Raw genomic sequence first — 21,251 nt, forward strand, 5'->3', positions numbered from 1 at the left:
ACGTCTTGTATTTTCCTGGATAGAGCTGGAACCCATTCTACTAAGTGAAGTATCCCAAGAATGGAAAAATAAGCACCACATGTACTCACCATCAAATTGGTTTCACTGATCATCACCTAAGAGCACATTTAGGAATAACATTAATTGGGTGTCGGGAAGATGTGAGGCAGGGGAGGGGATGGGTGTATACATACATAATAAGTGTGATGTGCACCGTCTAGGGGATGGACACGTTTGAAGCTCTGACTCGGAGGTGGGGGGCAAGGGCAATATACGAAACCTAAACTTTTGTGCCCCCATAATATGTTGAAATAAAAAAATGTTTGTGTAATTGAAACCCAATAAGTAATTCAAATATAGTCACATAAAGGCAGGCAATTAAAGGCTCAAAGATCACTCTAAAATTGAAGGTATGAAAATAAAGGCTGGAAATTTTGTGTTTCTCCATCTTTTATTTACGTGGCTAGGTATCAGGACCTTACTTCAGAAAATATACCGTTACTATTAATATATAGTTCTTCCGGAAGATAACAAAATTTCAGAAAGTACAAAAAGTCTCAAGATCCATAGTTTGCTTCTTAGGCTTTTCTAGTTTTTCTCAATTCTGTGTTCATAGGAAACAAATCTTTAACGTTAATAAACTTCCTTGGGTCCTTTTGAATTAAGAAAACAATATCTTCAACTTGTATGTGACCTTGTCTTCCAATTGATAATGCCTTGTAAGTCATTTCAATGATGAACTCTATGACAAGCTATTCAGAAATATCTGCTGACTCAGTATAAGGTTTCTGGTCATCCCCAAACCATCATCATACATCATAGGTGGGATCTTCTTCCTCATCTGTCATCCCATTAGCCCACCAAGCTACAGTGCCCCACTAGCTTGCTCCTAACGCGTTCTCAATGTGATTTTATTAAATCTTGTTATCAAAATAGTTTTCAGAGGAGCATCTCATTTTATCATTGAGGAATGGGAAAATAACAGCTATATAGCTAAACAAAGTGGATTTTTGTGGATTAATTTCATAGGAATGCAATGAGGTTTAATATCTAAGAATACCTGTATACATTTGAGAAAATTATATCCCACTATATTTCAAAAGATTCATCCATCCCACCAATATTTTTGGAGCACCAAACATATGCCGGTACTATTCTAAATGTTGGGGATACCATGAAGAACAGACTGTGCTTTCACTGAGCTTACCTTCAGGGAATATGGGGAGGAAGGATGGCTTTAAAACATGATTTTTGTACTGAAATTATTAAAATATTAATGCAACTCATGTTCTCTTCATAGTCTGAAATAATTACTTGTACTCAAGAAGTGGAATTGATGATAAGTCAGTTACGAGCCTATCTGGAGCAATTAAAAACGACTGTAAAATCAAAGACAGCTGTCCCAACATCACAGGTCTTTGTAAGTATTTGTCATCAACTTTGACCTTGTTAAGGGGTCCTTTTGAGTCCTATAAAATTGGATCAGAAGTCATTATAATTATATGTAATTGCTAAACATATAACAGTTTTATACAGGTTGATCTTGTTCTTTATGGTTATTTTGTAGTAATAGTATGTTGGATGAGAGAATTCCCCTACATAAGCAATGACTACTAAGGAAATGCAGATATATAGTATGATAACCATAATACCAGTATTGGCTGTGGCAACAGAAGTAATCCATAGTACCATGTTGAAAATGTGTTCATGTTAGCTATTTGGAAATTGCCTCTAGCACAGAGATGATGTAACTTTTTTCTGAAAAGACAGTTAATAATCACTTTGTTTACCAGGCCTGCACTTATATTGACTTTCTGATTATTTGCACCATTTTGTGGACAAACCTGGCAACATTTATCTATGCAAGGAGGTATAAAATGTACATGCAGTATTGTGTGGAGCATTTGAGGCTCTAAGAACTTTCTGCAATTATTCTCAATATTTGGTTTTAAAAATTGAGAAACAAAAGACTAAATTGTTTAACTTATATGTGGTGCCTGACTGATTTTTTAAGTTGATGATTTTTATTTATTTTTTTATTTTTTATCTTATTTCATTATATTACAGGGGTACAAATATCTAGGTTGCATATATTGCCTTTGTCCCACCCAAGTCAGCTTGAAGTGTGTCTATCCCCCAGACAGTGTGTACTGTACTCATTAGGTGTGAATATACCCATCCTCTCCTCCCCATCCCACCTGGCCCTCACCTGATGAATATTACTACTTATGTGCACCTAAGTGTCGATCAATTAATACCAATTTGATGGTGAGTAGATGTGGTGCTTGTTTTACCTTTCTAGTGCTCCAGCACTATCCAGGATTAATACAAGAGGTGTTAGATCACCATTGTTTTTTGTGGTTGAGTAGTGTTTCATGGTATACGTATACCACATTTGTTAATCTACTCATGTATTGATGGGCACTTGGGTTGTTTCCACATCTTTGAATTGTGAATTGTGCTGCTATAAACATTGGAATGCAGATGTCTTTTTTTATAGAATGTCTTCTTTTCTTTTGGGTGGATACCCAGTAAGGGAATTGCCAGATCAAATAGTAGTTCTACTTTTAGCTCTTTCAGGTATCTCCACATTACTTTCCAAAGAAGTTGTCCTAGTTTGCAGTCCCACCAGCAGTGTATGAGTGTTCCTATCTCTCCACATGCACGCCAACATTTGTTGTTTTGGGATTTTTGATAAAAGCCAAAACATGGAGTTAAGTGATATCTCATTGTGGTTTTGATTTGCATTTCCCTCATGATTAGAGATGTTGAGCATTTTTTCATATGTTTCTTGGCCATTAGTCTGTCTCTTTTGAAATGTTTCTGTTCATGTCTTTTGCCCACTTTTTAATGGGGTTGTTTGATTTTTTTCTTGCTGATTTTCCTGAGTTCTATATAGATTCTAGTTATCAGACCTTTATCGGATGGGTAGTATGCGAATATTTTCTCCCATTCTTTAGGTTGTCTGTTTGCTCTCGTGATGGTTTCCTTGGCTTTGCAGAAGCTTTCTAATTTGATCAGGTCCTATTTATTTATTTTTGTTGTTGCTGTGATTGCCTTTGGTGTCTTCTTTATAAATTCTTTGCCTAGACCAATATTTATAAGAGTTTTTCCAACATTTTCTTCCAGAATTCTTATAGTTTCATGCCTTAGGTTTAAGTCTGTTACCCACAATGAGTTGATTTTTGTGAGAGGTGAGAGGTGTGCATCCTGTTTCAGTATTCTACATGTAGCCATCCAATTTTCCCAGCACCATTTATTGAATAAGGATTCTTTTCCCCAGTGTATGTTTTTGTCTGCTTTGTCAAAGATTAGATGGCTATATGAGGATGGTTTTATATCTGGATTCTCAGTTCTGTTCCACTGATCTATGTTTCTGTTCTTGTGCCAGTACTATGCTGTTTTAGTTACTATAGCCTTGTAGTATTGCTTGAAGTCTGGTAAATTGATGCCTCCCAATTTGTTCTTTTTGCTTAAGATTGCCTTTGCTATACAGGGTCTTGTCTGGTTCCATACGAAGCATAGAATTATTTTTTCTAGATCTGCAAAAAATGATGGTATTTTAATAGGGATTGCGTTGAATCTGTAGATCACTTTGGGTAGTATAGACATTTTAATAATGTTGATTCTGCTGATCCATGAGTGTGGTATGGTTTCCCACATGTTTACATCGTCTGCTATTTCCTTCCTCAGTGTTTCATAGTTCTCCCTGTAGAGGTCTTTCATCTCCATATTTAAGTATATTCCTAGGTATTTTATTTTCTTTGTTGCTATTGTGAAGGGTATTGAGTCTTTGATTTGGTTCTCAGTTTGATTGTTGTTGGTGTATATGAATGCTACTGATTTGTGTACGTTGATTTTATAACCTGAGACTTTTGCTCAGTTTGTTTATCAATTCCAATGGTCTCATGGCAGAATCTTTGGGGTTTCCTAGATATAAGATCATATGATAAGAACACTTAACATCATCAAAGAGTGATAGTTTGACCTCTTCTGCTCTCATTTGGATGCCCTTGATTTCCTTCTCTTGTCTGATTGCTTTGGCTAGGACTTCCAGCCCTATGTTGAATAGAAGCAGTGATAGAGGGTAACCTTGTCTGGTTCCAGTTCTAAGCTGGAACGCTTTCCGTTTTTCCCTGTTCAGTATGATGTTGGTTGTGGGTTTGTCATATGTGGCTTTTATCATTTTTATGTAAGTCTCGCCTATGCCTATTTTGTTAAGTGTTCTTATCATAAAAGGGTGTGAATTTTGTTGAATGCTTTTTCTGAGTCTTTTGAGAAGACCATATGGTCTTTGTTTTTATGCTATTTGTGTGGTGAATTACATTTATAGATTTGCATATGTTGAACCATCCCTGCCTCTCTGAGATGAAGCCCACTTGGTTATTATGGATTATTTTTTTGATAAGCACCTGAATTCATTTTGCTAGGATTTTATTGAGAATTTTTGCATCTATATTCATAAGGGATATTGGTCTCTAGTTTTTTGTTTGTTTGTTTGTTTGTTGTATCCTTTCCTGGTTTTGGTATCTGGGTGATGTTGGCTCCATAAAACATGTTGGGGAGGATACCTTCCTTCTCGATGTTGTGGAATTTCTTCAGGATAGGCACCTGTTCTTATTTGTAGGTCTGGTAAAATTTGGAGGTGAAACCATCTGGTCCGGGACTTTATTTTTTAGGAAGGTTTTTTATTGCTGCTTCAATTTCAGTACTTGATATTGGTTTGTTCAGAAATTCTATTTCTTCCTGATTGAGCCTAGGGAGGCTGTGTGTTTCTGAGAATTTGGCCATTTCTTCCACATTTTCAAGTTTATATGTATAGAGATTTTTATAGAATTAATAGATGATAATTCTATATTCTATATATTTTGTATTTCCATGATATCAGTGTGATATGGTATCAGATTTTTAATATGAATAAGAAATATTTTATCTCACTAACCTAAAATCTTTAACTTGCAGCTCAAAAGACATGCCCTAAGATATATGAATATCTCTGTACTTTCCAGATAATCGTGATTGAGCCAGATAAATTCAATTATAATGAATCATATTTAGCTTTATTTTTTAAAAAATATTTCCCCTTAGCTTTTTGAGATGAAGTGTCCATAAATCTTTCTTAGGTGTTCACATGTGTTTGGCTTTTTTCAATAAATTAACTTTATATATAATAATTGTATCAAAATAAAATGCTTTGAAATAATTTTCTCATGATTTATAAGTCAAATTTCTATCTGGAGTCTATTGTATAACTTCATAAGTCTTGCTTGACTTAAGAAAGAATTAATTTCTTTGCAAATGACCATTTTCTTTATTTTTAAGAGTACAATGATTTATAATTTTGTTATACAGTTACATTTTAAACTTTTTTTTCTCTTCTTCAGCCTGTCTTCATTTCACTTTCCAGTCTGTGGTCTGGCCTTCAGGATGAAACCATTTTGATTAGTGTCCTCAGTAGTTTAGCCACTCACCTTGAGCCATTCCTGGGTGCCCATGAACTACTCTTTCCTGGAAAAATAATGCAAGATCTTCTTAATGGAATGACTGTGAAAACTGATGTGTGTAGAGTGAAAGAACACATGGGTAATGAAAATCATCCATTATTTCCTCTTTTTAAAATTACTTCTAGAATAAAGTCACTCTTTTATTTTAAAATTTTCATGTTATATCTTTCTTATAAAACATTAAACATCTTTCTTGATTATAAAGTACCTAGTGTTCATTATAGGAAATGTGGAAAACAGAAGTATGTAAACTGAATAACTTACTATCTAGCAGTGACCATTCATAATATTATTATTAATGTTTTGGTTAACAGTGATTTTTTTTGCCCATATGTTTTTCTATTGCAGGCCTAGGGATTTTATTATTGATTTGTTATAGAAAAAAGAATATTAATCTTTGCTATATTTGTTGCAAATAAAGCTCCATTTCTTTAGAATGTTATTTATCTACCTCACATTCAAGGTGAGAATTTATAAACTAATAAATTTTACTGCTGTAAGATTAATTGAGCTATTTTAGGTCCTTTAAAAGATGCATTCTTACAGAAAGACTATCTTTATTTTTTTTTTTTTATTTTTTTTTTTTTTTAAGCTTTTTTTTTTTTTTTTTTTTTTTTTTGTTGAGACAGAGTCTCACTTTGTTGCCCAGGCTAGAGTGAGTGCCGTGGCGTCAGCTTAGCTCACAGCAACCTCAAACTCCTGGGCTCAAGCGATCCTACTGCCTCAGCCTCCCGAGTAGCTGGGACTACAGGCATGCGCCACTATGCCCGGCTAATTTTTTCTATATAGATTTTTAGGTGTCCATATAATGTCTTTCTATTTTTAGTAGAGACGGGGTCTCGCTCAGGCTGGTCTCGAACTCCTGACCTTGAGCAATCCACCCGCCTCGGCCTCCCAGAGTGCTAGGATTACAGGCGTGAGCCACCGCGCCCAGCCAAGACTATCTTTATGAGTAAACTTTTTACCTTTTTGGTCTCTATTAGCTAAAGACAAGTTAAAATTCATGAGAAACACCAGATAAGAATCTGGGACTTGGGTTGTTGCCTAGAAAGAGAGTTTTTCCATAAAATGAAATTAGATGATTTACTTTATGAATTTTCAAATTCTATTTTCATTAAAATGGAAAATAAAAATGTAGCCATGATTTCTTAAACTACTAGAATTCATAAAAACCAAAAACTAAATCAGAGACTCAAAAGCATCCTTTCAGTTCAAGTTTTTACTACTTATTTCATTAAAACAGTATATCTAAGCAAATATTAAATGAAATTGAAGTTAAAGTAGTTTCAGCAGTGGATATTAAGCTCAACCATATAAGCAAGACAGTTTACTTGCAACTTCTTAAATTTAGTTGTGTTATTTCCCGCTATATATCAGAACTTTTTATTCAGTAGAACACTTTTATTGAGTTACTGCTGCAGTGAATTTAGAGAACCAATGAGAACCAATATTCTTCTAAAAGAATTTAATTTACACCTGCTACACCTTATTGTTGGAGGCTTTCAGGCATATCAGGGAAAAAAAGGTGGTTTATTTTCTCCAAATTATGCATTTATTTTCAGCTGTAGCCACAAGGTCATTTGTGATATTTGCTTGTTGAGTTTAGAACCTGGCATAGAAGACTAGATGGGATTATGAAAGCTAAGAACCTTGGGGACCAATGTTTTATAAATACAAGGTATTCGTGTTTATAAAATTTATTCAATCTGTTTATCAAATGTAAATTGGTGAACTAACCAACACTAGGAAGAATTTTTAAAAGTATAAAGAACAACAATTAGACACCTTGTTATCAAAATCAAGTTATTAAGAGACATTTCCTTGAGTTTTGCTTAGAACATTCTCTACTGTTTCAAGAAGCCATAGTCCTAGTATGCAAGTATTACATCATATGCAACATATTTTGCCACCTAATATATTATTAAGAGCTACACCATCTTGAATGAAGTTCATCTATCTCAGTTTTGGTCACATAGTAGCCAGTCTCTTCTGCTCATTTCCTTGGGTTACTTACTCTGTGGCAGCAGAAAGCGCCACATATCCTTTCAGAAGTGACTTAGTCACTTAGCATTTCTTTCTGTGGCAAAACATGCTTTTCTGAAACGGCCTCTCCTCTGTGTTCTTTTTTTTTTTTTGTTAGACAAGAGTCTCACTTTGTTGCCCAGGCTAGAGTGCCGTGGCGTCAACCTAGCTCACAGCAACCTCAAACTCCTGGGCTCAAGCGATCCTACTGCCTCAGCCTCCCGAGTAGCTGGGACTACAGGCATGTGCCACCATGCCTGGCTAATTTTTCTATATATATATTTTTAGTTGCCCATATAATTTATTTCTATTTTTAGTAGAGACGGGGTCTCGATCTTGCTCAGGCTTGTCTTGAACTCCTGAGTTCAAACGATCCAGCAGCCTCAGCCTCCCAGAGTGCTGGGATTACAGGCATGAGCCACTGTGCCCAGCCTCCTCTGTTTTCTTTATTCTGGAGCAAAGTTCTGCCTCCAACTTTGCTCCAGAAACTTGTGTGACCTCCAACCAGTCACTGAGGTGATTTGTACTTCTTTGCTTGACTAGCCCTCCCCATAAATCTGGTTTTGTGAGTATCAAGTTTTTGTCAATTAGGAAAAGTACAAAGCAATAAAAAGTTAATGTTTATAATGAGCTACTACTGATTTAGTTAGTACATTTAACCTTCTCGCTGAATATAAGCTTTTCGTGTTCTCTTCTTTCATTTTAGGAGAGAGAGTATATCCAGCGGATTTCAGAAAACTAGAATGGCTTTTCCCAGAAACCACAGCAAATTTTGATAAATTGTTAATTCAGTATCGGGGATTTTGTGCTTATACATTTGCTACAACAAATGGTCTTCTCCTTCCAGGTATATCTTTGGAAATAATTTTGCTCTTCCTTCCCCAATTTTTTTTAATATAGAGCATTATCATTGTGACTCACATAGTTACTTTTTAACATTTTGTGGAATCAAATGGTAAACTAGGAAAGGAGCTACAAAGATGATCCAGAGAACGTCTTGATCTTGGGGGTGCTCATAGTATAATCTGGTAGACTGACATAAACAAGAAATTATAAATGATAAGTAATAAAATGTGTATATGTATTATGAAATACAGATGCTGCAGTACCATGGAAAGCGTTGACTCAAGCCCAGAGAAGGATTCCAGAAATGTTATACAACATTACTAAAAATACATCATCTTCCAAAGTGATTACTGAAAGAGCAACACTTACTTGACTGATGTTTATTTAAAAATATTTTTTGTCACTTTGTAATTATGTTTCATTAGCATAGCTAAGGATTTCTCTATAAGTTAGATCCTTCTAAGGAAATGACCAATAATTTATCCAGTAAAATTTCTCTATGATGTATATATTTTTTATAAGAGCTTTTCCAATGTAAAAAGTAAATCAGACATTCAGACAAAAAAAAATTACTATCCGAAAAGTGCTGTGTGAATTGAGAATAACAAGAAGCCTGCTAGGGTTAGAATGAAAACAATTTGACAGGGTTGTTTCTCATTTACTTTACACCATGAACCTTCTTTTTCTTCTTTGTTATTTTATTTATTTCTTTTGTTATGTTTCACAATTGGGCATTAGTGTTTTCATCATAAAGAATTATTAAGATTGTGTGCATCTAGGCTAGAGAGAACACACAAATTGGCTCATTTTTTATGGTACTACGTTTTTCATGATGGGAATAACAAAAGGTTTACCATGGAGAACTGAGATAATGGTATTCTGAGGCCCAGTGAGAGTCACTGATACTGGGGAGAAAACAAGAGCTATGCAGAAGTAAAAAGCAATGGAACGTAGGTAGTCTCCTCTCCTCTCCTCTCCTCTCCTCTCCTCTCCTCTCCTCTCTTCTCTTCTCTTCTCTTCCTTTTTTTTCTTTTCTCCTCCCTCCTTCTCTTCCTTCCTTCCTACACAAATAAGAAGGGGGGAAGGGTGTCATGAGAGACATACACAAAGAGAAACATGGATGTGGGGTGACAACAGAGGTAGCATGATGTGGTTGGAAAAGTTATGGGTTCAGGAGAGCCTGGTTTCTAGTTCCAGTGTATGTCATTAGTGAACTGGGTAACCTTTAGCAAATCTCTTGCCTGCTGTGGACCTCAGTTTCCCCTCAGGAAAATGAAAAGCATCAACCAGGAGGTCTGTGTGCTTCCTTGCACCTTCCCCCCATATGGTTCTAAGAAAGAGGGAGAAAGAAAAAGTAGAAGGGCTTGTGGGGCTATGGTTTGAGGCTCCTCTCTGAATAAGCTAGTTCTGACCACTTTATTTCTGTTCACTACATTATTTCTACTTACTACATTATTTTCTGTGCAGCAGCAACCTGTATTACCTCAGGGGAATTCCACAGGACTTCCTTCCTTCTGTTCAGGACAGCAGGCCACATGGCTTAAATCCTGAGATGACACTGTGGCATACCAGTCAGGTTCTTTTCAGATGACTTCACTGACTTTATTGCCTAGCACTCTTTCCCTCATTCACTCTACTTCAGCTGTGCTGGCCTTCTGGCTGTTCTTGAACATTCTAAGCCCATTTTCACTTCAGAGCCTTTGCACCTAGTATTCCCTCTACTTGGAAAGCTCTATGCCCCAGATAGCTACATGCCTTGATCCCTCATTTCATTCAGCCTTTTTCAAGTATCAGTATCACCCTCCTTCTTTTCACTGTGTGTTTAACTTGATTTTTTTCCCGCATAGCGCTGGTCACTCTGTAGCCTGTGATATATTTGTCAATTGTTGAGAGCAAAAACTTTGTTTTCTTCAATATCCTTAGAACCAAGAACAGGGTCAATAAATATTTGTTGAATAAATAAATAAGATGGTATTGCTGTTTCCTGTATAATTTTCACAAACTGTGGATACTTAATAATCTATAGTCTATCTAGTATCTTTTTATGGTGGGAAATATTTTCTAAAATGTAAAAATGTGCATTTTGGAAAAGATGTCTCATTTTTGTAGTTCTTACAGAATTATTTTAAAAACAATCCTTATAGCAATTAGTTTAGTTTAAGTGATCTAAAAAATCTGCTAGATGACTAAGTGGCTTTTAATAGGAGATTTTATTTTATTTTTTTATTTTTTTTGAGACAGAGTCTTGCTTTGTTGCTCGGGCTAGAGTGAGTGCCATGGCGTCAGCCTAGCTCACAGCAACCTCAAACTCCTGGGCTTAAGCAATCCTCCTGCCTCAGCCTCCCGAGTAGCTGGGACTACAGGCATGTGCCACCTTGCCCGGCTAATTTTTTTTCTATATATATTTTAGTTGGCCAGATAATTTCTTTCTATTTTTAGTAGAGACGGGGTCTTGCTCTTGCTCAGGCTGGTCTCGAACTCCTGACCTCGAGCGATCGACCCGCCTCGGCCTCCCAGAGTGCTAGGATTACAACCATGAGCCACCACGCCCGGCCCTTAATAGGAGATTTTTAAACATCTTATATCTGGAGAGTAGAAAGTATTTTTGCATAAAATATACTTTAAAATAAAAAATCATTAATATGAATTCCATATGAAATATCACTATATGATTTAAAATTGCTAATTATTAATATAACATTTTAGCAAAACAAAAGCATTAGCAATATGTTAAAAATGGAGTATATAGGGACTGGTTCTTTGGGTGTATTAGAAACATAGAATCACTTAATATTTCTTAAGTGATTAAGATATTCCATAACTAATTCAATTCTTTGTCTTAATATTCAGGAAATCCAGCAATTGGAATTTTGAAATATAAAGAAAAGTATTACACTTTCAATACTAGAGATGCTGCATATTCATTTGCAGAAAATCCTGAAATTTATATTGATTTAGTTATAGAAAAGGCAAAAAAAAATGTAGAATTAATTCAGCTACTGGAACTTCACCAACAGTTTGAAACACTCATTCCATATTCTCAGGTAAGAAGGGCCAATATTTTAAGAATTTATGACATTTAAAAGTATACCTCATTAAAAATTTGTATTTTGTTGCTGACTGGTTCCCAAGGTCAGGCAAAAACAGGTTCAGATGGGGGCCTTTAGGTTATCTGAAAGGGATTCACGTATGAAGATGGAAACTAACGAAATCCATAAAGAATAATGAAAACAAGATATGAAGTCAAATTGATGAATTAACAGACTGGAAAAATCTGAAAGAGAAAGACTTCATTTAGTTAAATAATTGAAACTACAGTATTCATGTGTCTAAAATTGGGGAAGCTTAGCACAGATAACATAGATGATAACTTCCTTATATTCAGAGTTACAAAACAGTTTAATAGGTTTGAATTGTAGTAGTCTGAGAGGCCACTAAATGGATCTGAAGGTGTGTTTTCTGTACATCTGTGCCTATTCATTTATTCATTCAATAAACATTTAGTAAGCCATTTACTATATGCCAGGAATTATTCTTGGCACAGGGGGTTATTAGTGAAAAACACAGATAAAAATCCCTGCCTGCATGGAGCTTACTTTCTAAGGCTTTATGTTCCTCTGAGGTTCTTCCTCTTTGCTTCTCATATTCATTGTTCACTGTTTAATTGGTCTTTCTGTCTCTCCTCTCTCCATTGAGTTCCTCTCTTTTAAACTTATTAAAATAAAAATGATTTTGAAATACATGGTTCAAACAATCTATTGATTGTTTGCTATTTGTAGCAACATTTTAACTATGAAGCAGATAGGTTTTGATACCACTGACCTGGCCAGCGAGGATCCAAGAAGTAACTGGTAAGAGAACTGTAGTTGGTAAGACCACTGGTGACAGTGAAGCACAGAGGGTAGTCAGAACACATGGGCAGGAATATCAGAAACAACTAAGGACAAAGTCATCTGAGGGGGCTGGGGGAGAGATATGGCGGTCAGGACCTTGGACAGCTCAGTTGGAGCTGTTTTGAGATTGTGCTGTCTGTTGATGTGACACTCCAGCTCTCCTTTTGAGTGAAGCAATTCTGCGGAGCCTTCTAGGTTACTCCTGTTGTGGTAAGAGATTGGTCTTGTCTATTTAATACCCTTCTGTATGTGGGCCAATGGTAGGGCTACAATTTTTGGCTCAACTGAAGATTAGTCAAAATGATTGTACCAATTTAACTTCAGAATGAGGTTTGTCAATTACCCATACTGTAATTTTTGCCAATTTGATTAATTTAAAATGATATCTCATTATTGTTTTATTATGCATTTTTCTGATAGTGAAGTTCAACGTCTCTTATTACATCCATTTATCCATTCAGATATCCCCTTCTTTGCCTCGACTTTTTGCAACTATTGCCGGTTTTTTTCCTACACTACTCTTTGTCTTTAACTTGTTTGCTTGTCTATTCTAAATATCAATCCTTTATAAGTTATAATAGTTGCAAATATCTTTTCCCAGTCTGTCACCTCTCTTTTACCTTTGTCAGTAGAGTCCTTAATTGGAGACCCATCTTTAATTTTAATGTAGACATATCTATTAATTTTTCCCTTTAAAGAGTGTGCTTTTTTTAAAGCCTTGTTTTAGAAATTCTTCTCTGTCCAGAGGCTCTCTAAAAAAAAAACGATGTTTATTTGGGAATAGAGCACTGCAATGCTAATATATGCACCATAGTAAACTATGTGCGTATTCAGGGAGGTAAAGGAAGGCAAAGGTTTTTTAAAGAAAAAATGAGGAGGATTACATAATTGTTTTGAGATAATTATCAATTAGCAGTAACAAGGGTGGCACCAGTCTGAGGTTGGACAGGCAGTTGCTGGGCAGATATCCTCTCAGAAGTATTTTTTTATGTGTAACGTTGCAGTGGCCTTTGTGCAAAGTTGTGTTTTTTACAGAGTCTTTTGTGATAGTTCTTGTTATCAGGTATACAAGCGTGAGAACCCTCCCTTCATGGCCTTCCCTGGTTCTATTTTTCAGGGTTTTGTTTTGTTCTGTTTTGCTTTTAGAGATAGGGTCTCACTCTGTTGCCTGGGCTAGAGTGCAGTGGCATCATCATAGCTCATTGCAACCTCCAACTTCTAGGCTGGAGCAATCCTGCTGCCGCAGAATCCCAAGTAGCTGGGACTATACTTGTGCACCACCATGCCTGGATAGTATTTTTATTACATGCAGAGACATGGTCTCTCCATGTGACTCAGTCTGGTTTCGAACTTCTGGGCTCAAGTGGTCCTCCCATTTTGGCCTCCCAAAGTGCTAGGATCATAGGCGTGAGTCACTGCTGAGCCTGTCAAGGTTTTTAACAGAAGTGACACCATTTTCAAATGGTCAATATTGTTGGAATAGTAACGTCAAACCTTGCTGCTAATTCATGCATAGGTTGAGATGGATTCACTTCCCCTACAGCTTTCAGCTCATCATTGTCCACGTTGGTCTCAGGTAACCCACGTGGCTCATTTTCAAGATTAAAATCACCAGACCAGAACTTCTCAAACCTTTGACATACTGTGCATTCATTAGCCACATCCTTCCCAAACATTTCGTTGATACTTTGAGTTGTCTGGGCTCCATTAGTTCCATGATGAAACTCATGTTAGAAAATAACACAAAGTTTTGACTTATCCATGGTTTCACAAAAATTGCTCTAAAAAAACTTGAAAGATAACCACAAGCCAAAATGTGCATTTGAAAGATTGAGGATGTACCTTTGCAATAAAAATAAAATAGGAATTGTCCAAGTGAAATGAATGTCAGAGATATCAACTAACTTAGTACTTAAGGAAATCGGACATTTCATACTTAATAACGTAATACTAAGGAAGCACTTCTCTGCCTTTTATTTTTCAGAATTGACTATGTAAGTTTCTTAATGAATTTTCCAAGTTCCCCCCAAAATCTTCAAGGGATTTTAACTGGAATTGCATTAAACTAATGAAATAATTTGTGGGGAATTTATGTGTTTATTATATTGGATTGTTCCATCTATAAAAATATCATTTGTTTAGTGGTTTTTTTTTTTTGGTCTTATGGTAGTTTAATCATTATGTCTTAACGGTTTTAGTTATATCTTATCCTCTATTTCTAAAACATTATCAAGATAGCTTTTTTTTTAAAAAAAAAAGCATTTATGTATCAATTCTGATCAAATAAAACTAAAAGGCTAAAAAGAAAAAAGCTGTATGAGGGAAAAATATGTCCTACTCATTTTTAATAAATAATACAACTTTTAATTGTAAAACACTTATACAAAACAAAGAGTATATAAAATGTGTATCACCTTGTTAAAATAATAATAAACAAACACCTGTGAATCCATTGCTTAAAACAAGAAAACAAACATTACCATATTTCAGAGCTCCCTGTGTATCTCTCTCCCATCTCATTCTTTTCTCTTCCCCCAGCAGCAACTACGTTATGAATTTGTACTTATTCATTCTTTATCTTTTTAGTTTTTGCCATTCATGTATGTATTCCTAAATAATATATTTCTGTGACATGACTGGCTTTTGCCCAATTTTCTAATTAGTTAATTTGTCTTTTTTTTTTTTTAGTAATTTGTAGGAGGTGTTTTTTCAAAATTACATTTTGGATATGAATTCTTTGTTAAATATATGTTTTGCAGATATATTTTCCCAGTTTGTGGCTTATCTTTTCATTCTTTTTGTGGTGTCTTTTGATGAATAAAAGTCTTTCATTTTAATGTGTAATTTATCATTTTTTGTTCATGTCTTGAAATTTTGATGCCTTAAGATATCCTCATGTGTCCTGAAATCACAAAAATATTATCTTTACATTTTTTTTTTAAAGATTTGGATTTGCCTTTCATACTAGTGTCTTTTTTTTCTTTCTTTCTTTTTTTTTTTTGAGACAGAGTCTCACCTTGTCTCCAGGGCTAGAATACAGATGTGTCATCATAACTCACTGCAACTTCCAACTCTTGAGCTAAAATGATCCTCCTGCCTCAGCCCCCTGAGTAGCTGGGACTACAGGCGTGCACTACCATGCCTGGCTTTTTTTTTGTTTGTTTGTTTTGTAGAGACAGAGGCTTGATCTTACTCAGAGTCTTGAATGCCTGGCCTCAAGCAATCCTCTCGTCTCAGTCTCCCAGAGTGCTAGGAGTACAGGTGAGCCACCGAGCCCAGCCTTACTAGAGTCTTTTATCCAGTTGGATTTGATTTTTATATATGGTAGGAAGTAAAGTCCCAATTTTAAATTTTTTTCATTTGTAGTGAAATTGTCCTAGACCATTTGTTTAGTAGTCTCTCCTTTCTCCACTGATAACACAGTGTCTTATAAATAACCATAGCTTATTTTTAGGCTCTCTGTTATGTTCAGTTATTCAATTTTTAAAATTCCTATAGTGATACCTTCTAATAGTTTTATAATAAATCTTTTTTTAAAAAAATCTGGGAATCTATTTCACCTTCTTTTTATTTTAAAGCTTTTTTGTGGTAAAACTAACATACTATTAAATTGTATAATTCAATGTTTTTTAGTATATTCATAGGGTTGTATAACTGTCACCACTATTTAATTGCAGAACATTTAAATTACTCCCAAAAGAAACCCCCTATCCATTAGCAATCACTCTACACTTGCCCCTCCTCCAGGCCCCTGACAACCAGGAATCTCTGTATCTATCGATTTGCCTATTTTGAATAGTTCATATAAATAGCATGATATAACATATATAGCCTTTTGTGATTCGTGTGTTTCACTTAGCATAATGTTGTCAGGTTTATAATAAGTCTTGATATCTGTTAGAGTAAGTTCTCCTGTCCTTTATCATCTTGGCTATACTTGACTCTGTGAAGTTCTATAAAAAAACCTTGCAGGAATTCGGATTGAAATTGCCTTGCATATGTAGATTAGTAAGAGAAGAGTTGACATTTTTACAACATTGGGTCTCCTGATCCAAAATGTCAATGTAATTTTATAATTTTTACTATAATGGACTTGCATGCACATTTTTTGTTAGATTTGTTTGTAGGGACTTTATATTTTTAGTTGCTATTTTGAAAGCTGTTGAGTTTTAGAATTGAATTTTAATTGAGTATTGCTTATATTATGGAAATGCAGTTCAATTCTGCAGATTGATTTTATATTTAGCAACCTTACTAAACAACCTTATTAATTCTAATAATTGATATTTGAGAGTCTATTGATATTTACAGTCTGTTAGTTTTTTTTAATGTGGGCAGTTATAACATCTGCATATAATATAATTGTTTCTCTCAGGCTTTATACTTTTTTTTTTTTAACAGTGTATTGCTTTATTACAGAAGTGGGTATTGAGGGAGGCATCATGGTGAGGAAGGAAAACAATTAGAGGACCACAAATGCAGGGAGCAATCGTGAAAATATTAATACACAAAATGAATAACTGCAATCATTTTCTTAAGAAAACTCGACTCATGGATGAAAACCTTTAATTGCTGTTGCAAAAAGCATGTGTATGAAGTAGAAATCGATTTCAATAACATTAGTAGAGAATACATTCTAGAAAATGGAGGTAACTAGATAAAATTCTGAAAGCAATTTAAGGTCCTTAATGGTTGGATTGAGGCTAGCACCTAATGAGGATGAAAGATCTGTGGGGAATTTTGGGTGACACCTGGAGAAATATTACACTGTGTGTAAACCAATCTGAATTGTTTTCATGAGTGTTGTAAAATTTCATATAGTAAAAAGTTTTTTCTACAAGCACTTCAGTTTCACAGCGAGAGTGGCATAGAATACTTAAGGAAGAGAGAGCACTCATGCAAGATATAGTATCTAGATCCTTGATATAATTATGCATAGAATTTAAAATGATTACACTATCATTACATCTAGGGCTTTCTGCAATTACAAGGTGGTGGTTATGGAAAGCATGGCCAGAGGGTATCAAGCTCTAGAAAGCAGCCACTACTCTTTTATGTGTGTTCTCTTTTTGTGTTTTTTTCTTAAGTTTTCTTAATCAGCTCCATTGTTGCTGCTTCTTAGCACAAAATTGTTATTATTGAATATAGCACTCTGGCAATTGGGACATTTAAAATCTTTAGTCTTCTTGGGATGAAAAAGTACTGTGTAGCATTTAGAACTTTGATTGACAGACAAGGTGGTCACAAATTTTTCTGCTTGAAAGACTTCTGCTACCTTCCTGATCTGGTCATCATTGGAGTTCTGACTTAAGTTTGTTTCAAAGCTAACATAAAAAAATTCTGGTTCTAGAATGGTGTGAATAATCCAATAAATTCCATACAATTTCATTCCATCATTGAATACCCACAAGGATTGAACAGTGTGGCATCAATGACAAGACCTGGTATCAGGTCACAAATTTCACTCCCACAAGTGATGTCCTTTGTAGTAACACCATCTTTCATGTGGAACTAGTCCATAACTTCTGGGTCAAGCTCATCCATCAGAATTTCCAGGGTTTAATATATTAGATTACCTGACTCTCTGGGAAAGCCAGAGTATAAAAGTACCAACAGTCAGAATTCATGCACTCCATATAATATGCTGCCCCACTTTGGAAAACTGCAATAAGAAACTCAGTTTATTCCTGGAAATTCTGGTGAGAATGCTTCATGAAATTCTAAGGAGAATAAGAGAAACATTGAATTGAGTCAAACACACCATAATCCTTAGCAAGCTTTAACACGGAAACCAGTGCTGTCAGCAAAAGGTGGTGTACCACATTTCTTCCAAATAAAATGTCTCAGAGATAAACATGCTACTCTCACTGAGTACATAAGCTTGCTGCTTGTCAGTTTTTGTCACACTTATGATTAAACATTGCACATCCTTCAAAATTATGTCACACTCAAGATCTTGGAGTGATACGATGCCAGGAAAACTAAACCTCTAGCAGCTTCTTCCACCAGAAAAACGTGCAGCTTCTGTCATCATGAGACTAGAGAACAATCAACAACCACAGTAAATCAACTAAATTAAATTTCTTCTGCCACTGCCACTGCTGCTGCAAATTGTTCTAGGTGTGTTACTAAGTTCTGATTCCTTTTCTTGCTATAATTTTATATTGCTTTTTAAAAAAGGATTAATAAAATTTTCCGTACTCTTTTGTTTGTTTGTTTTGGTAAGCAAAAGTTGAACTTGAGACTGGAAATAGAGGCAGATACAGTTCAATCTCTTGTAGTCCATTGGTTTCCTATTAAGAGAGCAGAGTAAGTGCTAGCTAATGTCATAGTCCATACTGTGTGAGCCTATAGATGTACTTATACTTTATGCTTTTTCCTTATCTGACTACATGGACAAGCAACCTTAGTACAGTGTTGAATAGAGGTAGTAAAAGTGGATACCTTTGTTTTATTTCTTATCCTCAAAATAATTTTTTTTTTTTTTTTGTTGAGACAGAGTCTCACTTTGTTGCCCAGGCTAGAGTGAGTGCCGTGGCGTCAGCTTAGCTCACAGCAACCTCAGACTCCTCGGCTTAAGCGATCCTACTGCCTCAGCCTCCCGAGTAGCTGGGACTACAGGCATGCGCCACTATGCCTGGCTAATTTTTTCTATATAGATTTTTAGTTGTCCATATAATGTCTTTCCATTTTTAGTAGAGACGGGGTCTCGCTCAGGCTGGTCTCGAACTCCTGACCTTGAGCAATCCACCCGCCTCGGCCTCCCAGAGTGCTAGGATTACAGGCGTGAGCCACCGCACCCGGCCAAAATAATTTTTTTTGATATTTCATATGGTGTTATAGTTTTTCCATGTATTTTATTTTATTAGGTTAAGGGTTTCCCCTCCAATCTTATTTGCTGAGAGTTTTTTATATGAATAGTTACTGAATTTTATCAAATACTCTTTCTGCATCTGTTGAGATGATTGGCTTTCACCTTTTAATCTGCTAATGTGAAGAATTACATTATTTATAAGATTAAGCCAACTTTGCATTCCTGGGATCAATCCAACTTGGTCCTGGTTCATTTTATTTATTTATTTTTTAAAAAATACATCCTTGGATTTAACTTTTTTATTTTTCTTTAGAAGTTTTACTTTTATATTCCTGAATCTGAACTATGAATTTCCTTTTTTTTTTTTTTTTTACTGTCCTTTATTGTTTTGATGTCAGGGTTATATATGTCTTATAAAGGAATATGAATGTGTTATGTTTTCTTTTCTCTGAAACAAACATTATTGGAATCATCTGGCAAAACATGCCTGCAAAACTTTCTGGGCTTGTTTTCTTTTCTTCAGTTGGAAAAATTATAATTACTCATTCAACTACTAATTTTAACTATTTTTGTGATTATAGGAATTTTTTTAGGTAGGCTATTTCTTTTTGTATCAGATTTAGTAAGTTGTGTTTTTCTAGGAGTTTACTGAAATCATCTAAGTTTTTAATTTTTTCTCATAAAGATTTCACAATATTGTTTTATTATTTGTTTAATCTCTACATTATTTTATGTTCTCTTTTTAATTCCAGATATTGTTTGCTTGAGCCTTCTCTCTTTTTGTTTGGATTGATCTTGCCAGCGGAATAGTTTCTCAGTCTTTTTAAAGAATCGACTTTTGGCTTTGTTAATCCTGCCTATTTCACATTTACTTTTATTTTATATTTTGTGCTCTGATCTTTATTACTTCCCTTCATCTGGTTCTTTTATTTTTTTCTATTTGTTGTCTAACTTTTTAAGGTAGATGCTTAGCTCATACATTTTTATTTAATGCAATAAATTTCCGTTTCACTTTACTACATGAGTTGTATGTAACATACTTTTTTTTTCTTTTTTGAGAGAAGATCTCGCTCTGTCACCCAGGCTGGAGTACGGTGGTCTCATCAAAGCTCACTGCAACCTCAAAACTCTGGGCTCAAGCTATCTTCCTGCTTCAGGCTTCCGAGTAGCTGGGACTAGAGATGCATGCCACCACACCTGGCTAATTTTCAATTTTTTTAGAGATGAGGTTTTGCTATGTTGCCTAGGCTGGTCTGGGTTCAAGTGATCCTCTTGCCTTGGCCTCGCAAAATGCGAGGATTACAGGTCTGAGCTAACTCACCCAACCTATGTCACATACTTTTTTTTTTTTTTTTTCCAAAACATTAAGGGGTACAAATGTTTCAGGTTGCATGGATTGCTTTTGTAATGCTTGAGTCCTGGCTGTAGGTCTACCTATCACCCAAATAGTGTTCACTGTGCCCATTAAGTAGGTTTTTGCCCCCTCCTCCATCCTCCGCCCTGCTCCCCACCAATGATTGATTTCCACTGAGTTTTACTTCCCTCTGTGCACATGTGTGCTCATTGGTAGTTCCAATTTGATAGTGAGTACATGTGGTGTTTCTTTTTCCATTCTTGAGATACTTCGTTTAGGAGAATGGTCTCCAGTCCCATCCAGACTGTTGCAAAAGGTATTAATTCATCTTTTTTAAGGCTGTACTCTACGGTATACATATACCACATTTTATTAATCCACTCATCAGTTGATGGTCACTTGGGTTGATTCCACATCTTTGCAATTATGAATTGTGCTGCAATCAACATTCGAGTGCAGGTGTCTTTTTGGTGAAAAGTCTTGTTATCCTTTGGGTAGGTACCCAACAGTGGGAATGCTGGATTGAATGGTGGGTCTACTTTTAGTTCTTTCAGGAATCTCCATACTGATTTCCATAGTGGTTGTACTAATTTGCAGTCCCACCTACAGTGTATAAAGTGTTCGTTTCTCTCTACATCCACACCAGCATCTGTTGTTTTTGGACTTTTCAATAAAAAGCCATTCTAACTGGGGTAAGGTGATGTCTCATTGTGGTTTTAATTTGCATTTCCCTGATGATTAGTGACGCTGAACATTTTTTCATGTTTATTGGCCATTTGTGTTTCTTCTTTAGCAAACTTTTAAACATAGTTATTTTC

At 35.3% G+C, this 21,251-nt stretch overlaps 1 protein-coding gene and 1 pseudogene across 1 annotated transcript in view; one reads left to right on the forward strand and one right to left on the reverse strand.

Moving 5' to 3' along the window:
• Window positions 1-21,251, forward strand: part of CFAP206 (cilia and flagella associated protein 206) — a 44,394-nt gene that overhangs the window by 14,929 nt on the left and 8,214 nt on the right. Inside the window, exons 7-10 of the mRNA XM_069488461.1 lie at window positions 1,301-1,420; window positions 5,385-5,583; window positions 8,233-8,373; window positions 11,223-11,416. Of these exons, the coding sequence (XP_069344562.1) occupies window positions 1,301-1,420; window positions 5,385-5,583; window positions 8,233-8,373; window positions 11,223-11,416 (654 nt within the window). The remainder of the gene's footprint in view (window positions 1-1,300; window positions 1,421-5,384; window positions 5,584-8,232; window positions 8,374-11,222; window positions 11,417-21,251) is intronic.
• LOC138395588 (S-adenosylmethionine decarboxylase proenzyme-like) lies at window positions 17,358-18,112 on the reverse strand (annotated as a pseudogene).

This window comes from Eulemur rufifrons, chromosome 15 (assembly GCF_041146395.1).
Source record: "Eulemur rufifrons isolate Redbay chromosome 15, OSU_ERuf_1, whole genome shotgun sequence".
Classification (NCBI taxonomy): domain Eukaryota; kingdom Metazoa; phylum Chordata; class Mammalia; order Primates; family Lemuridae; genus Eulemur; species Eulemur rufifrons.